Source organism: Xiphias gladius, chromosome 23 (genome assembly GCF_016859285.1).
Source record: "Xiphias gladius isolate SHS-SW01 ecotype Sanya breed wild chromosome 23, ASM1685928v1, whole genome shotgun sequence".
Classification (NCBI taxonomy): domain Eukaryota; kingdom Metazoa; phylum Chordata; class Actinopteri; order Istiophoriformes; family Xiphiidae; genus Xiphias; species Xiphias gladius.
This window is the reverse complement of record NC_053422.1, coordinates 22,085,001-22,102,321: the sequence shown is the minus strand read 5'-3', so window position 1 is coordinate 22,102,321 and position 17,321 is coordinate 22,085,001. Positions and strand designations below refer to the sequence as shown.

The following is a 17,321-nucleotide window of genomic DNA, read 5'->3' as shown; positions in this document are numbered from 1 at the left end:
TAAACTGAAACCCAGCCCCCCGCACCCCCCCACCCCCCCCACGCCCCCCACCCGCCTCTTCTTGACGCCTCCACCACCCCCACACAGCCCACCTTCGGAGAAACTGCCAGATGTCTGATTCACCTGACAAAACGTGCCCACTTTCTACCTATTTGCTGTCATACTCCAGCATCAAATTTTATCTGGTATTTAGTTACTGAAAATAAAAAGTTGTGAAAAATGTGTGAGAAATTAACCAAAAGCAGTTTCAAAACGGCATAAAAAACTTTTCTGTTTCTAGTTTTAGTACTGATTCTCAGTTCTGATATATTATAATGTTTTGATTTGACCTCAAAAGGACGCACATGGCAGACAGACGTGATACAGAAGGAAAAAATGGTGATGAGCATAATGGCAGAAGTTATGGTGTCAAACATTCTTGTAAACCACACCCCTACACTCACAGGAAGCCCTATCAGTACTAAAACTCCCAGTACAGCAGAGAGAGACCAACAGAAAGAGCAGCAGATACGGATACAGAGACAACATAGTAAGAAATCAAAACAGGAAATAACATTATAGGAGAAAAAGACAGAAGAAACTGTATATGAGGCAGAACAAGATAAAGTGAGAAAAGGGAGGGCGGGACAAACAAAGTGCATAGCCTTAGAAGGGGAAGAGGGAGGGGATGGCATGTGTGTTGGCTGATGCTTCATGCTTCTGCTTTCTGATGCGATGCGGCTTCAAGTTTGAAGACAAAGGTGAGATATTGTCATTCTTTTACATTCTTTTAAAAAAAACAGTGAGTGTGAGCTGTTGTGTGAGAGGCTGGATGCTTTCAGTGTGGAATCATGCCTCCTGGGGGATCTTGTATGTTTCTCCAATGTGTGGAATGTCTGTAATGTTGACTGTGTGTGTGGGCGCGTGTTTGTCTGTAGACCAGTGTCACGGTGTCCGTGTGTTCATGTAAGGGTACAGTATCTTGGATGGGGGATCATGGCGTGTTTTGTGTGTTAGGTTAGCAGATTCGGAGGGACCTGGGTGCCCACCACCAACATTTCGGTTGCTGATACATGAGGCCAGATGTTGTGTCTGAGTGGAAAAACTATTGCCCGCCAACAACCCACAGTCAGATGAATCATCATAAAGTGTTTACATTGGCAAAATCTGAGGACTAATACTGCTGAATCCCAAGGTAGGGATGCAGCTCTTTTCTGAAACAGAGAAATTTCAAATAACTAAAACTCTTCACAAACCCCTAACCCACTTTTCTTTAGTGCAACCAAATATCAACCAGATAGAAGGACATATGATATTATTTCTGTCACAGTAAAACGATGTGTAGCTATTTGACATCAGAGATGGGCTGTTCTGGATGGATCAACATTGTTCATGTTAAGTCCACTGCCTCAAGGCGGAAATGAGAGTCCCACTCTGATTGGTCACTAGCAAGTCCCTTAGGATCATACAGGCAGAAGCACACTGTACGTGCACAAATGAGAGTAATGAGAAAAGGTTCACACTAGAAAACACACTCAGGTCAAAGGTGGATGAAGCTAAAAGGAAAACTGGCAAATGAGAGTCCATTGGGAGCTCTTTCTGATAAAAGTCAGCAAACAGAGGCAGATGCCAGAGTGCTGTGGAAGAGTTTATAGCTCTTAAACCAGAGCTGTACTGCATCCAGAACTGGATGACATCCCTTCTTCACTTATTCATAATTCGTCCACTCGTTGTTGAGTATTTCCATTTTATGCTACTTTATACTACAATTCCACGGCGTCTCAGAAGCAAAAACTGTAGTCTTTACTCCACTACATTAATGTTACAGCTCTAGTTACTTTTCCGATCAGGGATTCACAAAACATATATGATAAACTTGTATAATACAACAAACTGTTGAAGATTAAAAACAGCGGTTACCAACCATTGTAGCTTGTTACCCATTACAAAAACACAGTGGCAATTCAGTTAGGGTCCCTTGTCATGTGTCATATGTCTATAGTCCCACCAAAGAGTGATTTCCCCTCTGAACATCTCAGTTGGCCCCATTTATATAAATGTTCAGTAAAAAAGCAAAGATTAAAGAAAATCCGGAATATGGAAAAAATGGAAAAAATCCTCACTCCCCATCAAATTCATCTTGTCACCCTTTGGAGGGGGCCAACCACAGGTTTGGAAACCAATGGACTGCCCTACATAACTGTATTTAAAGCCGTTAGGTAACCAGCAATAGCAGCAAGGTGCTGATCATATACTGATACATGAGCATATTGCACAACACTACATGACTCGGCAGAAGGACTACTTTTAGTTTGATATATTTGTACTCTAGTACATTTTGCTGCTAATATTTCAGTACTTCTACTCAAGTGCAATTTTCAGTGCAAGACTTGTAATTATAATGAACTAATTTTACACTGTTGTATTTCGTAGTTTTGCTTAAGTCAAAGAGCTGTGTACTAATTCCACCACTGCTGAGAAACTTGTAAAGAGGACAGAGCTGAGAGAAGAGAGCACGTGTGACAGTGTGACAGTTATTTAGGGCATGAATAATAATAAGTCTCGAGTGTAGTCTAGTCATTTGTCTTATAATACTAAAAACAGTGACAGACTATGTTTAGGCTACATCCAATAACAGTTAAGTTAGATGTTAAACAGTTCAAACATTCTCAAGTAATGATGTTCTGTTCTGTTAAAATATCACAGCAGCTGTCATGTTTGAATGAGGGATTTGAAGTAATTTACTGGAAGACAAAACTCTGCTTGTCTCTAGCCCAGACAAAATGGCCCTTAAGGGTTTAAAAAAAAAAAAAAAAAATCCTCAAAAAGCAGAAAGTCATCAGCAGTTATCTTGAGTTTACAGTTTGTCCAATGTGATTAATGAAATCATCAGTTCAAGTTCTTATCTGTAAAAATACCGTATGTGTGGATGACCGAAACATTGAAAACAAAGCTGCCTCTCTTTGCTCTGCTCCATGATCAGTTAAGATGAGTTTGGACAGGGTCAGATTAGATACTAAGAGAAACACCACAGTATCAAAGGTAGCATGAATCTTCATAGCTCACATTGTATATTCTTAATGAGTTTATATGGGTTGTCGCAAAATGTAAGTAAACCTCTGTTGGGCCGGCGTGCACGTACTATACAGCAGTGGGTGTATCACACCTACACGCTGGAGGTTCAGTTCAAGACATTACTATACATTTCCATTTGAAGTCAAGCTCACTCTGAAATGGAAGATTCGCCACAAAAGGTGTTGTTTCTCACATCTAAGCGGGCTTAGTGAAGGCAGGTCTGCCTTGACCCGACCCTCTTAGCCACACGGCTAATCAGACTTGCAAACTGCGTTACTCTCACTGACGCTTCGCTCCTAGGCTTATTGCAGGCTACTCTGCAGGTGGTGGTGCTAAACGGTGCACAGTATGTGGGATATTATAGCATGAACTTCTCTGTGGGTTTACATATTTACTGTAAATGCTACTGCAACAGCCTTTGATCTCATGCAAATTGGTTTACTATGAAATGCACTGTAGAAAAAAATGCTGTAATGAGCTGAGGCCGTGTGAGCGTGTTTGCATGTGTGTGTGTGACAGTGCTACAGTGTGATATGTGTCTTCTTGGGACAGGATCCTTCTCAATACCTGATAGTGTTTGTGCGACGTGCAAAACATACCGCTATCTGTTATTGATTCACAGTGACACAAAAATCACCCTGCTTTCCCTACCACCTGCTCTCTATCCCAGCATGCACCTGGTGAAATGCGGGACAGGTGGCCAGTTTGTCACAGTCCACATGTATATCACAAGAGTTATTCAGAATTTCCGATTCGTGTGGGAGGAAATTCACACATGCCTCCTTGATGTGATTTGACTGTGCAGCCAACATTCGAACTGACACACAGACTGTTTCCTTTGTCTTGCCCTTAATGTGCCCTTAATTTGACCCAATTTTCTCTTCTCTACCAGGACTATAGTGGCACAGGTCATAGCATGACCTCCTCCTCCCCATAATGGACAAAATGGACAGTCAAATAAACCCATCACCAGACCACAAGCAGCTTTGCTGATACAAGCTTCCTATTGGTTCACAAGGCAGTTTGTCTGAACACTTAACAGTAAACAGCCCGTGGCTTAAGATGAACTTTGTTAACCAAAGCTGTAAAAACAGTGAAGATCTCCGGACGTACCAGCACCATGTGTATGCAGTGGTGTACAGCGTGATCTTAGCACCTGGCCTGCTGGGTAATGTGCTGGCGCTCTGGGTGTTCAGGGTCTATGTCAGAGAAACCAAGAAGGCTGTAGTGTTCATGATGAACCTGGCTGTGGCCGATCTACTGCAGGTAAAAATCCATCCATGTCTTTGGTACTTCTTATTTGATTGTATTACCTTTTTTTTAAAAATTCATACAATCACTTATACACAGTTGTATGCACCCCTGTTTAAAGCGAAAAGAAGTAAACACAAACCCTGCAGCAAGCAGATTTTAAAAATGAGTCTTTCTTCAAATGTTAATGCACTGTTGCTTTTTATTTCACGAGCTTAAAAAATTTGAAAAAAAAAATGAAACAGTAACTGTGACATATGCAAAAGTTAGGGGACGCTTTGACTTGAAAAACACTCAGAAATTCATTAACTCGTTAGGACTTGTAAGGCAGTTCAAGAGTCGCCTCTAAATTCTCTGACTCTCCAAACCTTTTGCTATCAATCAACAGCAAGCAACCTACGAAGTGGGAGGATCTGAAAATAAAGCTAGCTTCACAGGCTATAAAAAGATATCAAGAGTCAATCTTGACATTTCCACTTCGTGAAATGGCCTTAAGAAATGCCATGTGTAGGGGAGCTGTTGAAGTCAGTCAACTTTCAGGCCAGACTGCCTGTCTGCTGGGCAGAAAGGCAAACCAAATTCCCCATATGCTTGCAAAGGAGCAGGAAGGTTTAGCTGACACAGGAGGGGTGGTGTCCCTTTCCACTGTGCAGCGTTAATGCACAAACAAAGTCTACATGAAGGGAAACCTTAACCTGTGACTTCATTGCAAAAGTCAACATCTGAAGCCTGACCAAACATTTGTAAACAACTGCAGTACTGTAATTTCATCTGTCTCTTTGTCTGTTCGTCTCATCTCATCGAGCCTAATTTGGCTAGAATTAACTATTTATCATTGAAATTTGCTGTTGACTCAATTTCTCTTGGGCTGCAAGTAACGATAATTTTCACTACTGATTAATCTAGCAATTATTTCTTCAATTAACCCTTTAAGCCACCTAATAAGCATTTATGAGCACTTAACACTTAGATTGTATGTAACACACTATAATGTAGTAGTAAGCAGGTACAGTCTATGGTTATTTTGAAGTGTTTATTAATGTATTTGTCAACAATTATAACTTCCCCTGATTGATTACGCAGAATAACAGTTGTAATGAAATTTAATGATGTATGAACAAACACACATGAACACATCTTTACATTATGTAGTAGAACATCTATCGGCTCAAAACAAGACATCTTGAGCTTCGAAGTTCATTCTTGACCTCGAATTCTTAACTCAGGGGGCCACTTACTAGATTTCTTGCAGGGCTTTCAGCCACATCTTGTGGCCTTGATCGGTGGATGGAGTTTGCTCAATTGTAATGATGATGGAGGAAGAAGCACTTATTGATTAAAAAAAGTTCATAAATAGATGCAATTAATATTTAATATACATACTTCATTAACACATATATTCAATAACTAATAAACAAATGAGTCATATTTCATATTTATATGCAACACGAGGACATATTTTATATGATTACAACTGTGTATTTATTTATACACTGGTCAGGCTGCATTATACGTGTTAAAAAGTACATTAATGAACACTAAAAAATGTCCCTCTATGAGCTTACAACTACTATAAAGTGTGTTATAGTATCTTATTAACCATTTATTGACTGATTTATAAATGCCAAAGAGAGGGATTATAATAGTGTTATCATTTCACCTGTCAAATGTCAAAAAATAATGGAAAATGTCCATGATATGTCCGCAAAGTTGGGGGTGACGGTGAAACTGATAGGGTTACTTAACATCAAGTGATATAAAATAAAACAAATAAAATTCCTCATTTCTAACTCTGAATTCAGTCGAAGCTAGTATTAGTTACTCAGATAAGCGGCCATATACCACATGATTTAAGAAGAATGTGAACTAATCCTTTAAACAATTAATTGATTATCAAAATGTTTTTAACTGATTAACCGACTAAATGTTTCAGAAAAAGCAGATGGGCTGCTGAATTGCTCAATCTGTCATCACAATAAGGGCATACTATCCAAAGATAACAGGGTTTTCTTCTTCTCCGACCATCTTGCTCTCCTCAGGTGCTCTCTCTGCCTCTGCGGATCTACTATTACCTGAACAACACCTGGCCCTTTGGACATCCTCTCTGCATGATCTGCTTCTATCTCAAGTATGTCAACATGTACGCCTCCATCTACTTCCTGGTGTGCATTAGCGTGCGTCGCTGTGAGCTCATCATGCGTCCGCTGAGGTACAACTCATCCAGGCGAAAGGGGGACTTGGTTATATGTGCCCTTGGCTGGCTGCTGGTCTGTCTGGCCTGTCTGCCGTTCCCTCTGCTGAGGAACCCCATCTCTGAGCAGAACATCATTTCAAATGACAAGTTCCTCAACTCGGGTGCCCCCCTCCCCGGTCAAGACTTGGTGTGTTTCTCAGAGCTGCCCATGAGGAATCTCAGTACTCCAGCAGCCTGGAGCCTCCTGATCATAGCTGAGCTGGTGGGCTTCATCATCCCCCTCATCTTGGTGTTAGCCTGCACCTGTCTAACTGCTGGTAGCCTTCGGAAGCTGACAACGGGGGCAATTCCTGACCGAGGGGAGAAGCGGAGGGCGCTAAGGATGGTGTCGAGCTGTGCTACGGTCTTCTTAGTGTGCTTCGCCCCTTACCATGTCACTATGCCCCTGGACTTCATGGCTAAAGTCAACGCTCTTGACAGCTGTGCCCTCAGGGACCTGATTCTGCGATGTCACCCCGTCATGCTCTGTCTGGCCAGCCTGAACTGCAGCCTGGACCCACTCATGTACTATTTCACAACTGATGAATTCTGGAGGCGACTGAGCAAGCCAGAGATACCAGAGGGTATGACTTTCAGCAGGCGTCTGTCCTGCATTACTGGAGGAGAGGGGGCAGAGCGGGACTAGACCGCAGCCTCAAATTCTCCTATTGAAGGACCAACAGTTTAATCTCGACCACTAAACCCTGACATTAATTCTCTGCATACCTACAAACTAGGGAAAATGTAATACACATGCAAACCAGTATGTGAAAATATGAGAGTGACTGTCAAAATGTGAATTTTTTCTATTTATTTTTCAATAAATAGGTGTCTGTTCTTTCCAAATTTATACAGCCCTGGTGAAGAGTAAGCTGTTCGTGTTATGAAGGATGAACTTTCCATCAGTGCCAACAACCCCTTATAAGCATCAGCAAATACAGAATACAGGAAAACCTAGTCCAGCTACACTTTCCTCTGTAATGATAAGCCAACAGCTTGCAGAGGATGATAAAAGGGTGAGTGTTGGCTTTTCTAAAGTGCTGCTTTCATTGGCGCTATAATGAAGAGCAAACTGCTAAAATATTCAAGTAGGTAAAGAAATGCAACTTTATTCAACAACAAAGTGAAGTTCAGTTCAGTAGCTGCACACAACATTGGTTTTTATCTACTCTTCTAGTATTCAGTTAAAAAGCAGAGACAGAAACATTTATAGAAGCACACTTCCTGTCTGATTGTCTCTCCGTGCAGACATTACAGGGGAAACCACTGAAATCACTTTTTACAAAAAGCCAGTCTTTCCATACATCATACAAGCTTTTTCTTACCGACTTTCAAAATCAAACAAACAACTTTATGCAGATAATTAGTTCCTCTGACAATTTTAAATATATAATGTTTTTCAAAAAGATGTTAAACCTACAGGAACTTTTTTCTCACTGTCTCGGTAAAGATAACTCCATGTTATGGGACTACAAATTTATATTCAAAAACTAGTGTCAAATTTGGTGAAATTTCCCTTTAGCTTATACACTCCTTTAGCTCACCAACCATCCTTCAAGTTTATTGTCACAAATGAGGACTTCTACACAAACACAAACACTGGTCATGTAGGGTGCTGGACTCTTCACCATCAGGTTTACATGAAATCATCACACACCAGGACAGCAGAGGCCTCTGGGAACGGCGGGGCACTCTGGGAAATATCTACAAAGTGGTGACTGAGAGCTCTGGGTTTGTGCATCTCTGGTACCATCCATAAAAAAACAACAGCAAACATGTTACATGTGCACTGTAACTGGACTGTACCATACCTTTCCAGGTTGACTTGTGCTATATCAAACTATAACATATACAGTAGCATATCTTATCAAGTCTGCTCTATAAACTGCATTAAAAATGGGAACAGTAGGCTGACACACAGATGGGCCTGATATGAATGATTTCTCAGTATCACCAGGATATTCAGTAGAATGACTAGCAACTCTGGTCTCTAGGTGACATGATACTGTTACACAGTTACACAGGATAAGATTAGTCTGCAGGAAGCTACGGCAACAGAACGAAAACCAACATAACAAATGAAACACGGTTATATCCTTAGTTAGCAGGATGACACGGGTTATCAGTACAAGACTAGCTAGTGAATACTTGCGCAAGAGAGCTATGACCCATACAGGTACAGGGGAATAATGCGGAGGAGGGGGGTTAGGCTGAAACGCTGTAACTTTAATTCACTTATCACGGGGGTTAAAGCGAGGGGGGCCAAAAACTGGAGTTAAGAGTTTTATACAAAAGTAACTTTCTGCTGAAAGTTGTTCTCTCCTGCGCCCACTCCCATCAACTCTCTGTCTCTGTCACTCTGGCTCTCCCTATCGCTCTCTCTCTCTGAACTATGCTCATGCTTTCCCATCAAGCCTTGCAGATCCGGGTCTCCGTCACAAACTTGTTCTCAAAGTGGTGGATGGTGAAACATTCGTCTGCAGAGCGCTTCTGGATGCCCCCACCTGACAGACGCAGAGATACACAGGTATTAGTCCTAAATATTCAGGTGAACTGAAATTTATGCTAATTTTTGCTAAGAATTATGTAGGCTACATAAACTTGGTGTTTTTTTACTTCTGTTCTTATTGGGTCATAATTGTAATTACCAAAAAGAAGAAATTTGATTTTAATCTATCTTTCTGCAATAACAGCACCCCGTATATTAATGTTGTCAATATTGATGATATGACTGGTAAAATATGTGTGGCTATACCACTGAGATTTGAAAAGTCCCCCAGAGGTTTTAAGCCTGTTTGTTTCCACAAATATGTCAAAAAATGTTTAATACTCTTTAGAACGATGGGAAAAAGCGCTGGTTCTTTTCAAATGTGGATGAAGCTTAGGAAACATGACAACATGTCAGTTTTGGCTGTGCACCACATCCATACCCGGCAGGCTGGCGCGGCGTTGCATTCTGTACGTTTCCTTTCGATCACACAGCCGGCGGATGTAGAAGCCCAGAGGTTTGACATCATCAATACGCTCGGTCACCACCAGATCCTCATGCACCAGGTAGCTGTGGTAAGAGCCAGACTGGGAAAAAACAACGGATCGTGAAGGAATTATAATGCCTCTTTAACCTGCTTTTATAGTTCAAGAAACGAAAAGCAGCTCAGTGAACACCACTGCAGCCAAGGGTGAAAACTAACAGAGGGAAGGACTTTGTGTTATAAGTGAGTCATCCCAAAACTTCTGCATTTTGTTGAACGCTTCCACACTTGATTATGAAATCCGCCAGGTCATGGTGGAAGCCACAGTGACAACAATTTTTTTTAAAACCAAGTAAACTTTCAGTGCCTACATACGCTCTTGGGACTGGCTGCCAAAAAAAAAAAAAAAAAAAAAATCCTCTACGGGAACCTGATCGTCTACATGAAACTGAGGAAGAATTACATTTTGTTTTCACTGGTCAAAAATATTTGTGATAGGACGTGACAGACCCAACCACGTGTGAGGGACATGTTTCCTGATACCAGGAAAGACCCGTTTATGTTCACAACGTGATCATTTTTAGCCACGCTAGCAGAATGTGTTCATGACTCCACCACCGTGGGGTAAGCATTTGTGTTGTTTAGCAAAATAACATGAAACTTATTGGACGGAGTGCCACAAAATTGTAGTATCTTTGGCCGTCTCTCAACATTTCATGTAGCACCATCATCGCATCAAAATTCGGTTTATGACCAAATACCTGCAAAAGTAAGACATTTGGATAAGTAATGGATGGATGAGTAAGACATATCCATCAGTGCCAGCTGCACCTTTTTCATGTCACATATCTATTGACAGTGAAGGGAAAAAGAAAATGCTAGAACCAAATTCTGGCAGTGGTTACTCAGTCTGAGTCATACAGAGCTACTGATACCCAACAATGTCTGGGAAATGGGAAGGTGATGTGTGCTGAAATTTTTTATTTTGAAAATTGCAGACTCTTCTGATTTGCACAGAATGAAATCTCTGGAACTATTACACATCCCCGGATTTCCCCAGATAACATTTCTTCCTTAGTATTAGGGCCTATACATGAGCTTGAGTGAGAGTGCTGTGTGACTATAGTCGTTCTACCACCAACCAAAATAGCTACGACTCTTATATTGGCAGCTGCATTCTCCGATTCTGTTAGCACCCTGAGGACACAAGCTGCTCACTGCTCACCATCAGCTGTGAGAAGAGGTCAATTAGGTCCTGAGGGGGGAGCACCACCGAGGTGTTCAGAGGTATCACAAAGCAGGTCCTCAGGGTCAGGTCCAGATAGGCAGTCAGCTTCTACTTTCACACACACATACAGAGAGAGTAATCAGGAAGTTCAACCACATCTACAAGCATCTACAGTATTGCATGTGGGGTATTAAGTGCGCGTCTAGTCCTCATCCTCACCCTGTTGAAGTCATGAAGGATGTAAGCAGGGTCTCCGGGTCTGAAGCGAGGAGGGGGGACGCTGATGACGGCCATGCTGTCGGAGATTTCCACCTCCTCCTCTACCCGTGGCAGGTAGTACGGCTGGCTCTCTCCCCCAGCTCCGGCTGACGCGTCGTTAAACTGCATCGCGCCGTGATAGAGCCTCTGAAGGAGATATGCCCCAGTAAGAGCAAATTAAATCACTTTGATAGACGCGAAGAACAATCAAATTCAAAGCCTTATTTTGTCATTAATGCGTTCATTTACTTCTTTTCACGCCCCCACTTTCACCACTTTATCTGTTTGTCTTTCAACCTACAGAAAATCGGCTTGAACCTGCACTAGAAATAAGCCAGTGAGGTATGACACTTCAACATTTTGTCATGCACACACAGGAGCAAAAACAACACCTGCTACTAACGTACTTTTTGTTCAACTGAGGCAACGCCAGTGGCTGCCTCTGCAACCACAACTACCTATATCTAAGCAGTCAGTGGTTTCTCTGCGTGTCTACCTGCTTGCTCATCCACTGCCTTAAGTTAAAGAAAAAGCACCAGTCTTACTTAAGAAATATCCTACTGCAGCAGCTTGTGGCTGCCAGGGGGAGCCAAAGCACGGTTTGGGCTTCATTTGGTCTCAGTGCAGAAGAGTTTTCCCCAACAGTTCTGTAGGACTTTCAACCATGACACAGGACGGGACTTGGTCTAAAGAAGTAATGCTAATGAAGCTTAACGCTGCATCAAATGATTTTCAGCCACTAGAGGACGGAAAAATAAACTCAATAATGAATTTTGTTGTAATGTATTCTAATGTAATTTTTTAATAATGTGTACTGTGTATATTTTTGCAACCTCCAACATATATATTGTTTTATGAAAAAAAAAATCTGTCATATTAAAATTTTATAGTTTGCATGTTCGAAAAAAAAAAAAAAAAACGGATATAAGGTAAATAAGAAAACTGCTGCTTCTCGGAACTTGTTGCCATAACAACAAGATAAAGGACTTCAGATGACAAAGGCGAGAAGAATGATGAGTGTTTAAACAGAGTTGGATTTCACTTGAACTAAGAGTTGTTTATGCATTGTATGAAACGTTTAATAAGACATTTTAGGCTTTGCTTTGTCTGCGTGAGAGAATAAATCCCTGTGGGCAGAGCTACTCTTGAGTGTGAGACCCTCCCACTGACAACACAGTAAAACTCAAATAATGAACTCTGCACTTTCTCTGAAGACGGAAATAGGCAAGAGTCAGCACTCCTGTTTCCCACCCAGGCAAGTTAGTCCCATCAGCAGTCACGAGCAGCCTTAATAATTCTTCCCAAACACAAATAACACTTCTCCCTCTCTCCACCTCGGGGTAAAGTGACATTTTTGAAAGATCCTGTTTTGGCATTTTGTCTTTACTACACAGTGACAGTGTAGAAAGAGACAGAAAACACAGGGCGAGGGAAGGAGACGGGTATGACATGCAAAAAAAAGGTCAAACCCCGGGCCTTACAGTTACTGTAAGTACTGTAAGTTACTGGCCTTACATGACATGTATCTTAACCACTAGGACACTCGATTTTTCCAACCTGCTGCAATTATTTAAATGGAACAATACCATGATTGTTGCTATATTAACATTTCTTAGTGTTAATATAGCAAATTTAAGCCACTACGCAGCCTGGACAGAGGCTTTGTAGTTGTGTAATCAGTATATTGGGTCACATCACATTCCCTGTGGCAACAGGGTGCGGCTGTTTGACAAAGTTTACTCATGCCGATTAGAGGGACCCAGTAATTAAATTTGCCCAAGGTAGTCTTCAACAAAAAAAACAACAACCTCTAAGCATCAGTGAAAACAATTCTAATGATGTTGATACTGATATCGCCTGTAATGACAATAAACAATGTGCACAGACACAAGCCGACACACAGAAATACCTTTGGGGTGAAATATCGATAGAGACACGCTCCCCCCACGATGAGCCCACTGAGGATGAAGGCGATGCCCAGCAGGGTGAGCAGACAGCGACCTGTGGAGCCCTCGTTGCCCGCTGGAGCAGAGGCCAGCTCAGGATCCTAAACACACGCACGCAGGCACGCAGGCACGCACGCACGCACACACACACACACACGATACTGTCAGCAGTTCTACAGTGAATTATTTTCTTATTGCACGCACTGAGGTTCAACAATCGACGTGTACGGCGCTTTGACTCAGGAGTCCTATAATCCCACTGAATCTCTGGCCTCTGCAGAATGGCTGCTCAGATGATGGGCGGCCCCACTGTGTGCTGCATCAGGTGCGATGCGGATCTCCGTGCATTTTGCAAAAAAATACCGCAAGCCTCTAGACAGGGTCATGTGCACGGGCACACATAAAGGCCCCGTGAAAATGTACACGGATAAAGTCCACGGTCGCAGCTAACCGTCTGCGGCCGGTGCAGGCCCGCCACCGGGCTAGAAGACGGACACCGGGCTCGGGCGCCGCGCCGAAGCCCGTTAGCTCACCTTGTTCGCGGCCGGCACCTCTTTGCCCAGCGCCTTCTGCGCCAGCGCCGAGTTGAAAGCAATCTTCACCATGGTGGTGTTTCTGGTGCGGGCAGACGAGTGGCTGCAGGTCAGGCTCCGCGTAGTCGCAGCAGCTCCGCGATGTGACGCACTTTGCAACCTCGGCTTTCCCGAGCGCTTCCGGTGGCTGGAGGGGATTAAGATCACATCCGAAAGAGAAGCCAGAGAATCTACTTCTCCTTCCGGGGGGGCACGCCACACATAAAGACAGCTCGCACCTGGCTTAATTTAAACGACTGTTGCTGCTGGCTTGAGAGTGACCACTGAAAACCATTTATCGCCTCCCGAGAGTTAATTCGTGTTTATTTGGCGCCATCCGGTGGCCGCAGATGGGAACTGCCCAGACTTTCCTCCGACGGAAACGCTTCCCGTTTCGCCTTCAGTCGACGCCGTGCTCGCGCCACCGCGCCACTCGGCACGGTGCGTGACGTGCGAATGACTCAGCCTGGCACTGGCCGCACTGTAATGTCATGAAAGTGATTATTTTGAGTCTATAATGTCGCCTATTCATCTGAATGTGAATATTCCACTCTGTAAACTGACTCTGTCAATATATTCCCTCCTACACGCTGGCAAATACCTGCCAGTGTGTCTGCCCACACACACACACACACACACAGTACACAGCCCTCACTGCACTGTGTGGAAACACAGGCCCGTGCCAAGGCTATACAGTGTGTCTGACACATATCCTCAGTGCCCTCTCCCTCTCCCTCGGGTCTGTGGTGGTCCTCTGCTTCCTCTGCTTTCACTCGCCTTACTCGGGGTTGTATGTTTGGGTAAATAAACACTTACTGCTGCACCAGCACTCTAGCTCCACGCAACTCTGTGGCATCGCTCCAGCCCTCTCCTCTGCAACTGTACCATATGCATCTCCCAGACTCACAAACACGCACACACACACACACACACACGCACACACTCTGCCAGGCTATGATATTTCCTCTGTTTAACAGACAGATTGGACCGGTAATCAGCACTGAAAGGTACATAAACAGAGCAGCTGATTTCTGTACCTAGCTCCCCCTCCGCGTTCCCCCCCGGCACTGACTCCCCCTGAAAACCCTAAGTGGTCCTGAAGGCTTGTTTATGGTCTCGTCTTACGCTGCGTTTGATCTGAGAGCCTGCCCGCACATGCATGCGTGGACACACACGCACATACACGCTGCAGGAGAGGGAGAGCCGGCATTAGCAGTAATAGCTGAGATGATAAACAAAAGACTTAGATTTAATCCTGAGGGCTTCTCAGCATCACACACAGCAGAGGAAGAGAAAAAAGCAGGGGAGGGAGCGAGGAGGCGACCGCACTCTGAGGGAAACAAGGGGCGAGAAGCACGGAGGCAGGTGGGGGCGAAATGGAGTGATACGGGGGAGAGTAAAGTGATGACTGGGAAAAACACCGAGAGGGAGTTACAGGGAGAGGCAGAGCAATCTGCGGTGTCTGATGCTTGAGTGAGTTTTCCGAGGAGCTGATTAACGGCGGATTAAACTCACCGTCCATCCAGTTTACGTCTCAAACTTTTCTAACACGCCTGCTAGGTAGAATTTCTGCGCCTCTCAGACTGAAAAGGGCAAAACATACACAAACGGACACCCATGTTATTGCACACAGGCACACAGGGGCAGCGGGCGTCGTAATGGTGGATGGCAGGCGTGTATGACGGAGTCCGAATGCCAATGTTTCCCTGTGGTCTGCAGCAAACGTCCAACGAAAGCAATAAAACGCTACACCCATGCACATCAATACACAAACACACACTCCTTGCCTGCAATGTCAGCAAACTGAAAGTCTGCAGGGCCTTAGCTGGCTTCCTAAAGTGTGACAAAAAAAGAAGCGCTCATGCATGACCTCATCCACTTGATAACCAGCAAATATGAACACACACACACACACACACACACACACACACACACACACCTCATAGATTTGTCATCAATTTCAATACCAGACATGTGAAGCCGCAAGTGACAAATGACTTTGTCCCTTTTGCTGCTCCCAAGCCATACATACAGCACACACACACGCACGCACGCACGCACACACACACACACACACACACACACACACACACACACACACAGCCCAAAAACTGCTATGGTAACTCCAGGCCACAGAGCTGCACTGAACCCAAAAGTTAGACACCGCTCAGTGCCTCATAACGTCACTGACATGTCTTCATGTGGACCCACCATAATCACCATGTGCCTGGAGTGGGAGAACATTTAGTGGTCAAAAAGAGAGAGAGAAAGAGGGAGAGAGGGCAGAAGGAGATGGAGAAAATGTAAGAGAGAAACAAAAGAGCTGATCTCATGGGTAGACATGTGGCGGAGAGGAGTGATGCTGCTTCAAAGCTTTCAAAGCTTTCTTTGTGATTCCCCCTCAAAATCAGTGTGCATCACACTCTCATGATCCTTGCCCTGCCACACACACACACACACACACACACACACACACACACACACACACACACATGCACACACAAACACACACTTTTTGAAAATACATATGGCTTTGAGACAAGGGTGACAAATGAGTCTTTCCTGTGAGTATCAGCTTCTAAAGCCATGCTCAGTCTCCCATAGTACTGCCTGTCTGCCTGTCTCATAGTCTTCATCCTCTCAGCTTGGCTCACCTCAGGGAAATGTAATAATTTCATGCTGATGGAGCAGTCCCACTGGGGGGTGGGGTAATGTTAAAATAAGAATCAGGATTGAGTTGCACCAAATATTCATAAGTTTGTGTGTAAAGCTCTTCCTAAATTCTTTTTAACTGCTAGCTAGTGGTTGTTGCACCATTAAAACCTTAGACAAGTCTTAGCTAGTAAAGACTGTATTGATTTAGTAATAATCTAAAAAAAAAATATGAATTTTTTCAGAGTTAGTATTGATTAGAATACTAACAGATTAGAATTAGTGCAAAGTATCTGATTATGCTAACCTAGCTGGCGTTATCTGGTCATAGCACAGTGTTACTAGCATACTGTAGCTTTTTCTAATATGAGGTATATTGTGTTACTTTTGTGAGACATCATTAAATATCTATTTAGTTTGCACCATTATTAAACCCCATTTTATCCAGTGATTTCATATAAGCTAACCTCTTCTCCTCGTCACTCTAAACAAGTCATATATTTTCAAGCTAAAGTTAGCTTTGTCTGTATTTTAGGTTAGCCGTTAGCAGTTAGTGGGGGTAAATATTTATTTACAACTGTTGCCTGGTTGCTACTAGATGTTAATTACTATTAGTATGTGTGGTGCAACATGTTTTGACTTCAGAGATGTAAGTTTGAACTTACAAAGAGCTGGTGCAACTGGCTCCTGGGTTACCAGGAATCTGAAAAGTTCATCTTGATTAAAACTATTCTGTGAATTGCATCACCGTCTCTACCATCTTCGACACAGCAACCTTCTGCTGTACTTACTGTGTCATTTATAGAGGCTAAAACAATATATGATGTAACATACTTGAAAACTAAGTTTTATATGACTGTACTCATGAGGAATTTGTGTTTTTGTCTTAAGTTGCATCTGGTTGTCTGTTTAAAGCAGTAACGACGTGGTGAAAAGACAGAAATAGAAGAGGACTATAGAATGAAAGGATTTTTGATGTACAGGAGTGAAGGGGAGGACAAAAGGTATGGCTGGAAAGGGGAAAAAGGCAGGTCACACATGTGTCTGATGAAGGACAACTCAAGGTAAGCAACTGGCACAGGTAGAAAGGAAAAGGTGGAAGAATCAGATAGGACGAAAAAAGGATGAAAGGGTACAGAGAAGGATGGTGAGATG

The 17,321-nt window shown here is 43.2% G+C and overlaps 2 protein-coding genes across 6 annotated transcripts; one reads left to right on the top strand and one right to left on the bottom strand.

Moving 5' to 3' along the window:
- Positions 1-491: 491 nt before the first annotated feature.
- gpr174 (G protein-coupled receptor 174) lies at positions 492-7,610 on the top strand. 5 transcript variants are annotated; one of them, XM_040119742.1, is made up of 5 exons: positions 492-740; positions 997-1,174; positions 3,947-4,320; positions 6,345-7,122; positions 7,394-7,610. In XM_040119742.1, the coding sequence occupies exons 3-5, from the start codon at positions 4,117-4,119 to the stop codon at positions 7,423-7,425; spliced, it is 1,014 nt and encodes a 337-aa protein (XP_039975676.1). In that variant the 5' UTR covers positions 492-740; positions 997-1,174; positions 3,947-4,116; the 3' UTR covers positions 7,426-7,610. The 5 variants fall into 5 exon arrangements, with proteins under 5 accessions (XP_039975676.1, XP_039975674.1, XP_039975672.1 ...); XM_040119740.1 differs by having other exon boundaries at positions 1,002-1,174; positions 6,345-7,610; XM_040119738.1 differs by having other exon boundaries at positions 6,345-7,610.
- An 11-nt stretch (positions 7,611-7,621) lies between these two features.
- On the bottom strand, positions 7,622-13,841 carry LOC120785219 (integral membrane protein 2A-like). The gene is made up of 6 exons (XM_040119743.1): positions 13,476-13,841; positions 12,906-13,043; positions 10,958-11,143; positions 10,736-10,846; positions 9,469-9,613; positions 7,622-9,042 (listed from the first exon to the last, which is right to left on the bottom strand). The coding sequence occupies exons 1-6, from the start codon at positions 13,545-13,547 to the stop codon at positions 8,948-8,950; spliced, it is 747 nt and encodes a 248-aa protein (XP_039975677.1). The 5' UTR covers positions 13,548-13,841; the 3' UTR covers positions 7,622-8,947.
- Positions 13,842-17,321: the final 3,480 nt, after the last annotated feature.

Coding starts and splice junctions, on each gene's coding strand:
- gpr174 (XM_040119739.1), top strand. CDS start 4,117: ATGAACTTTGTTAACCAAAGCTGTAAAAACAGTGAAGATCTCCGGACG. Junction 4,321..6,344: donor CTGTGGCCGATCTACTGCAG/GTAAAAATCCAT, acceptor TGCTCTCCTCAG/GTGCTCTCTCTGCCTCTGCG.
- LOC120785219 (XM_040119743.1), bottom strand. CDS start 13,547: ATGGTGAAGATTGCTTTCAACTCGGCGCTGGCGCAGAAGGCGCTGGGC. Junction 10,847..10,957: donor TCCTTCATGACTTCAACAGG/GTGAGGATGAGG, acceptor GTGTGAAAGTAG/AAGCTGACTGCCTATCTGGA. Junction 9,614..10,735: donor ACCTCTTCTCACAGCTGATG/GTGAGCAGTGAG, acceptor GTTTTTTCCCAG/TCTGGCTCTTACCACAGCTA.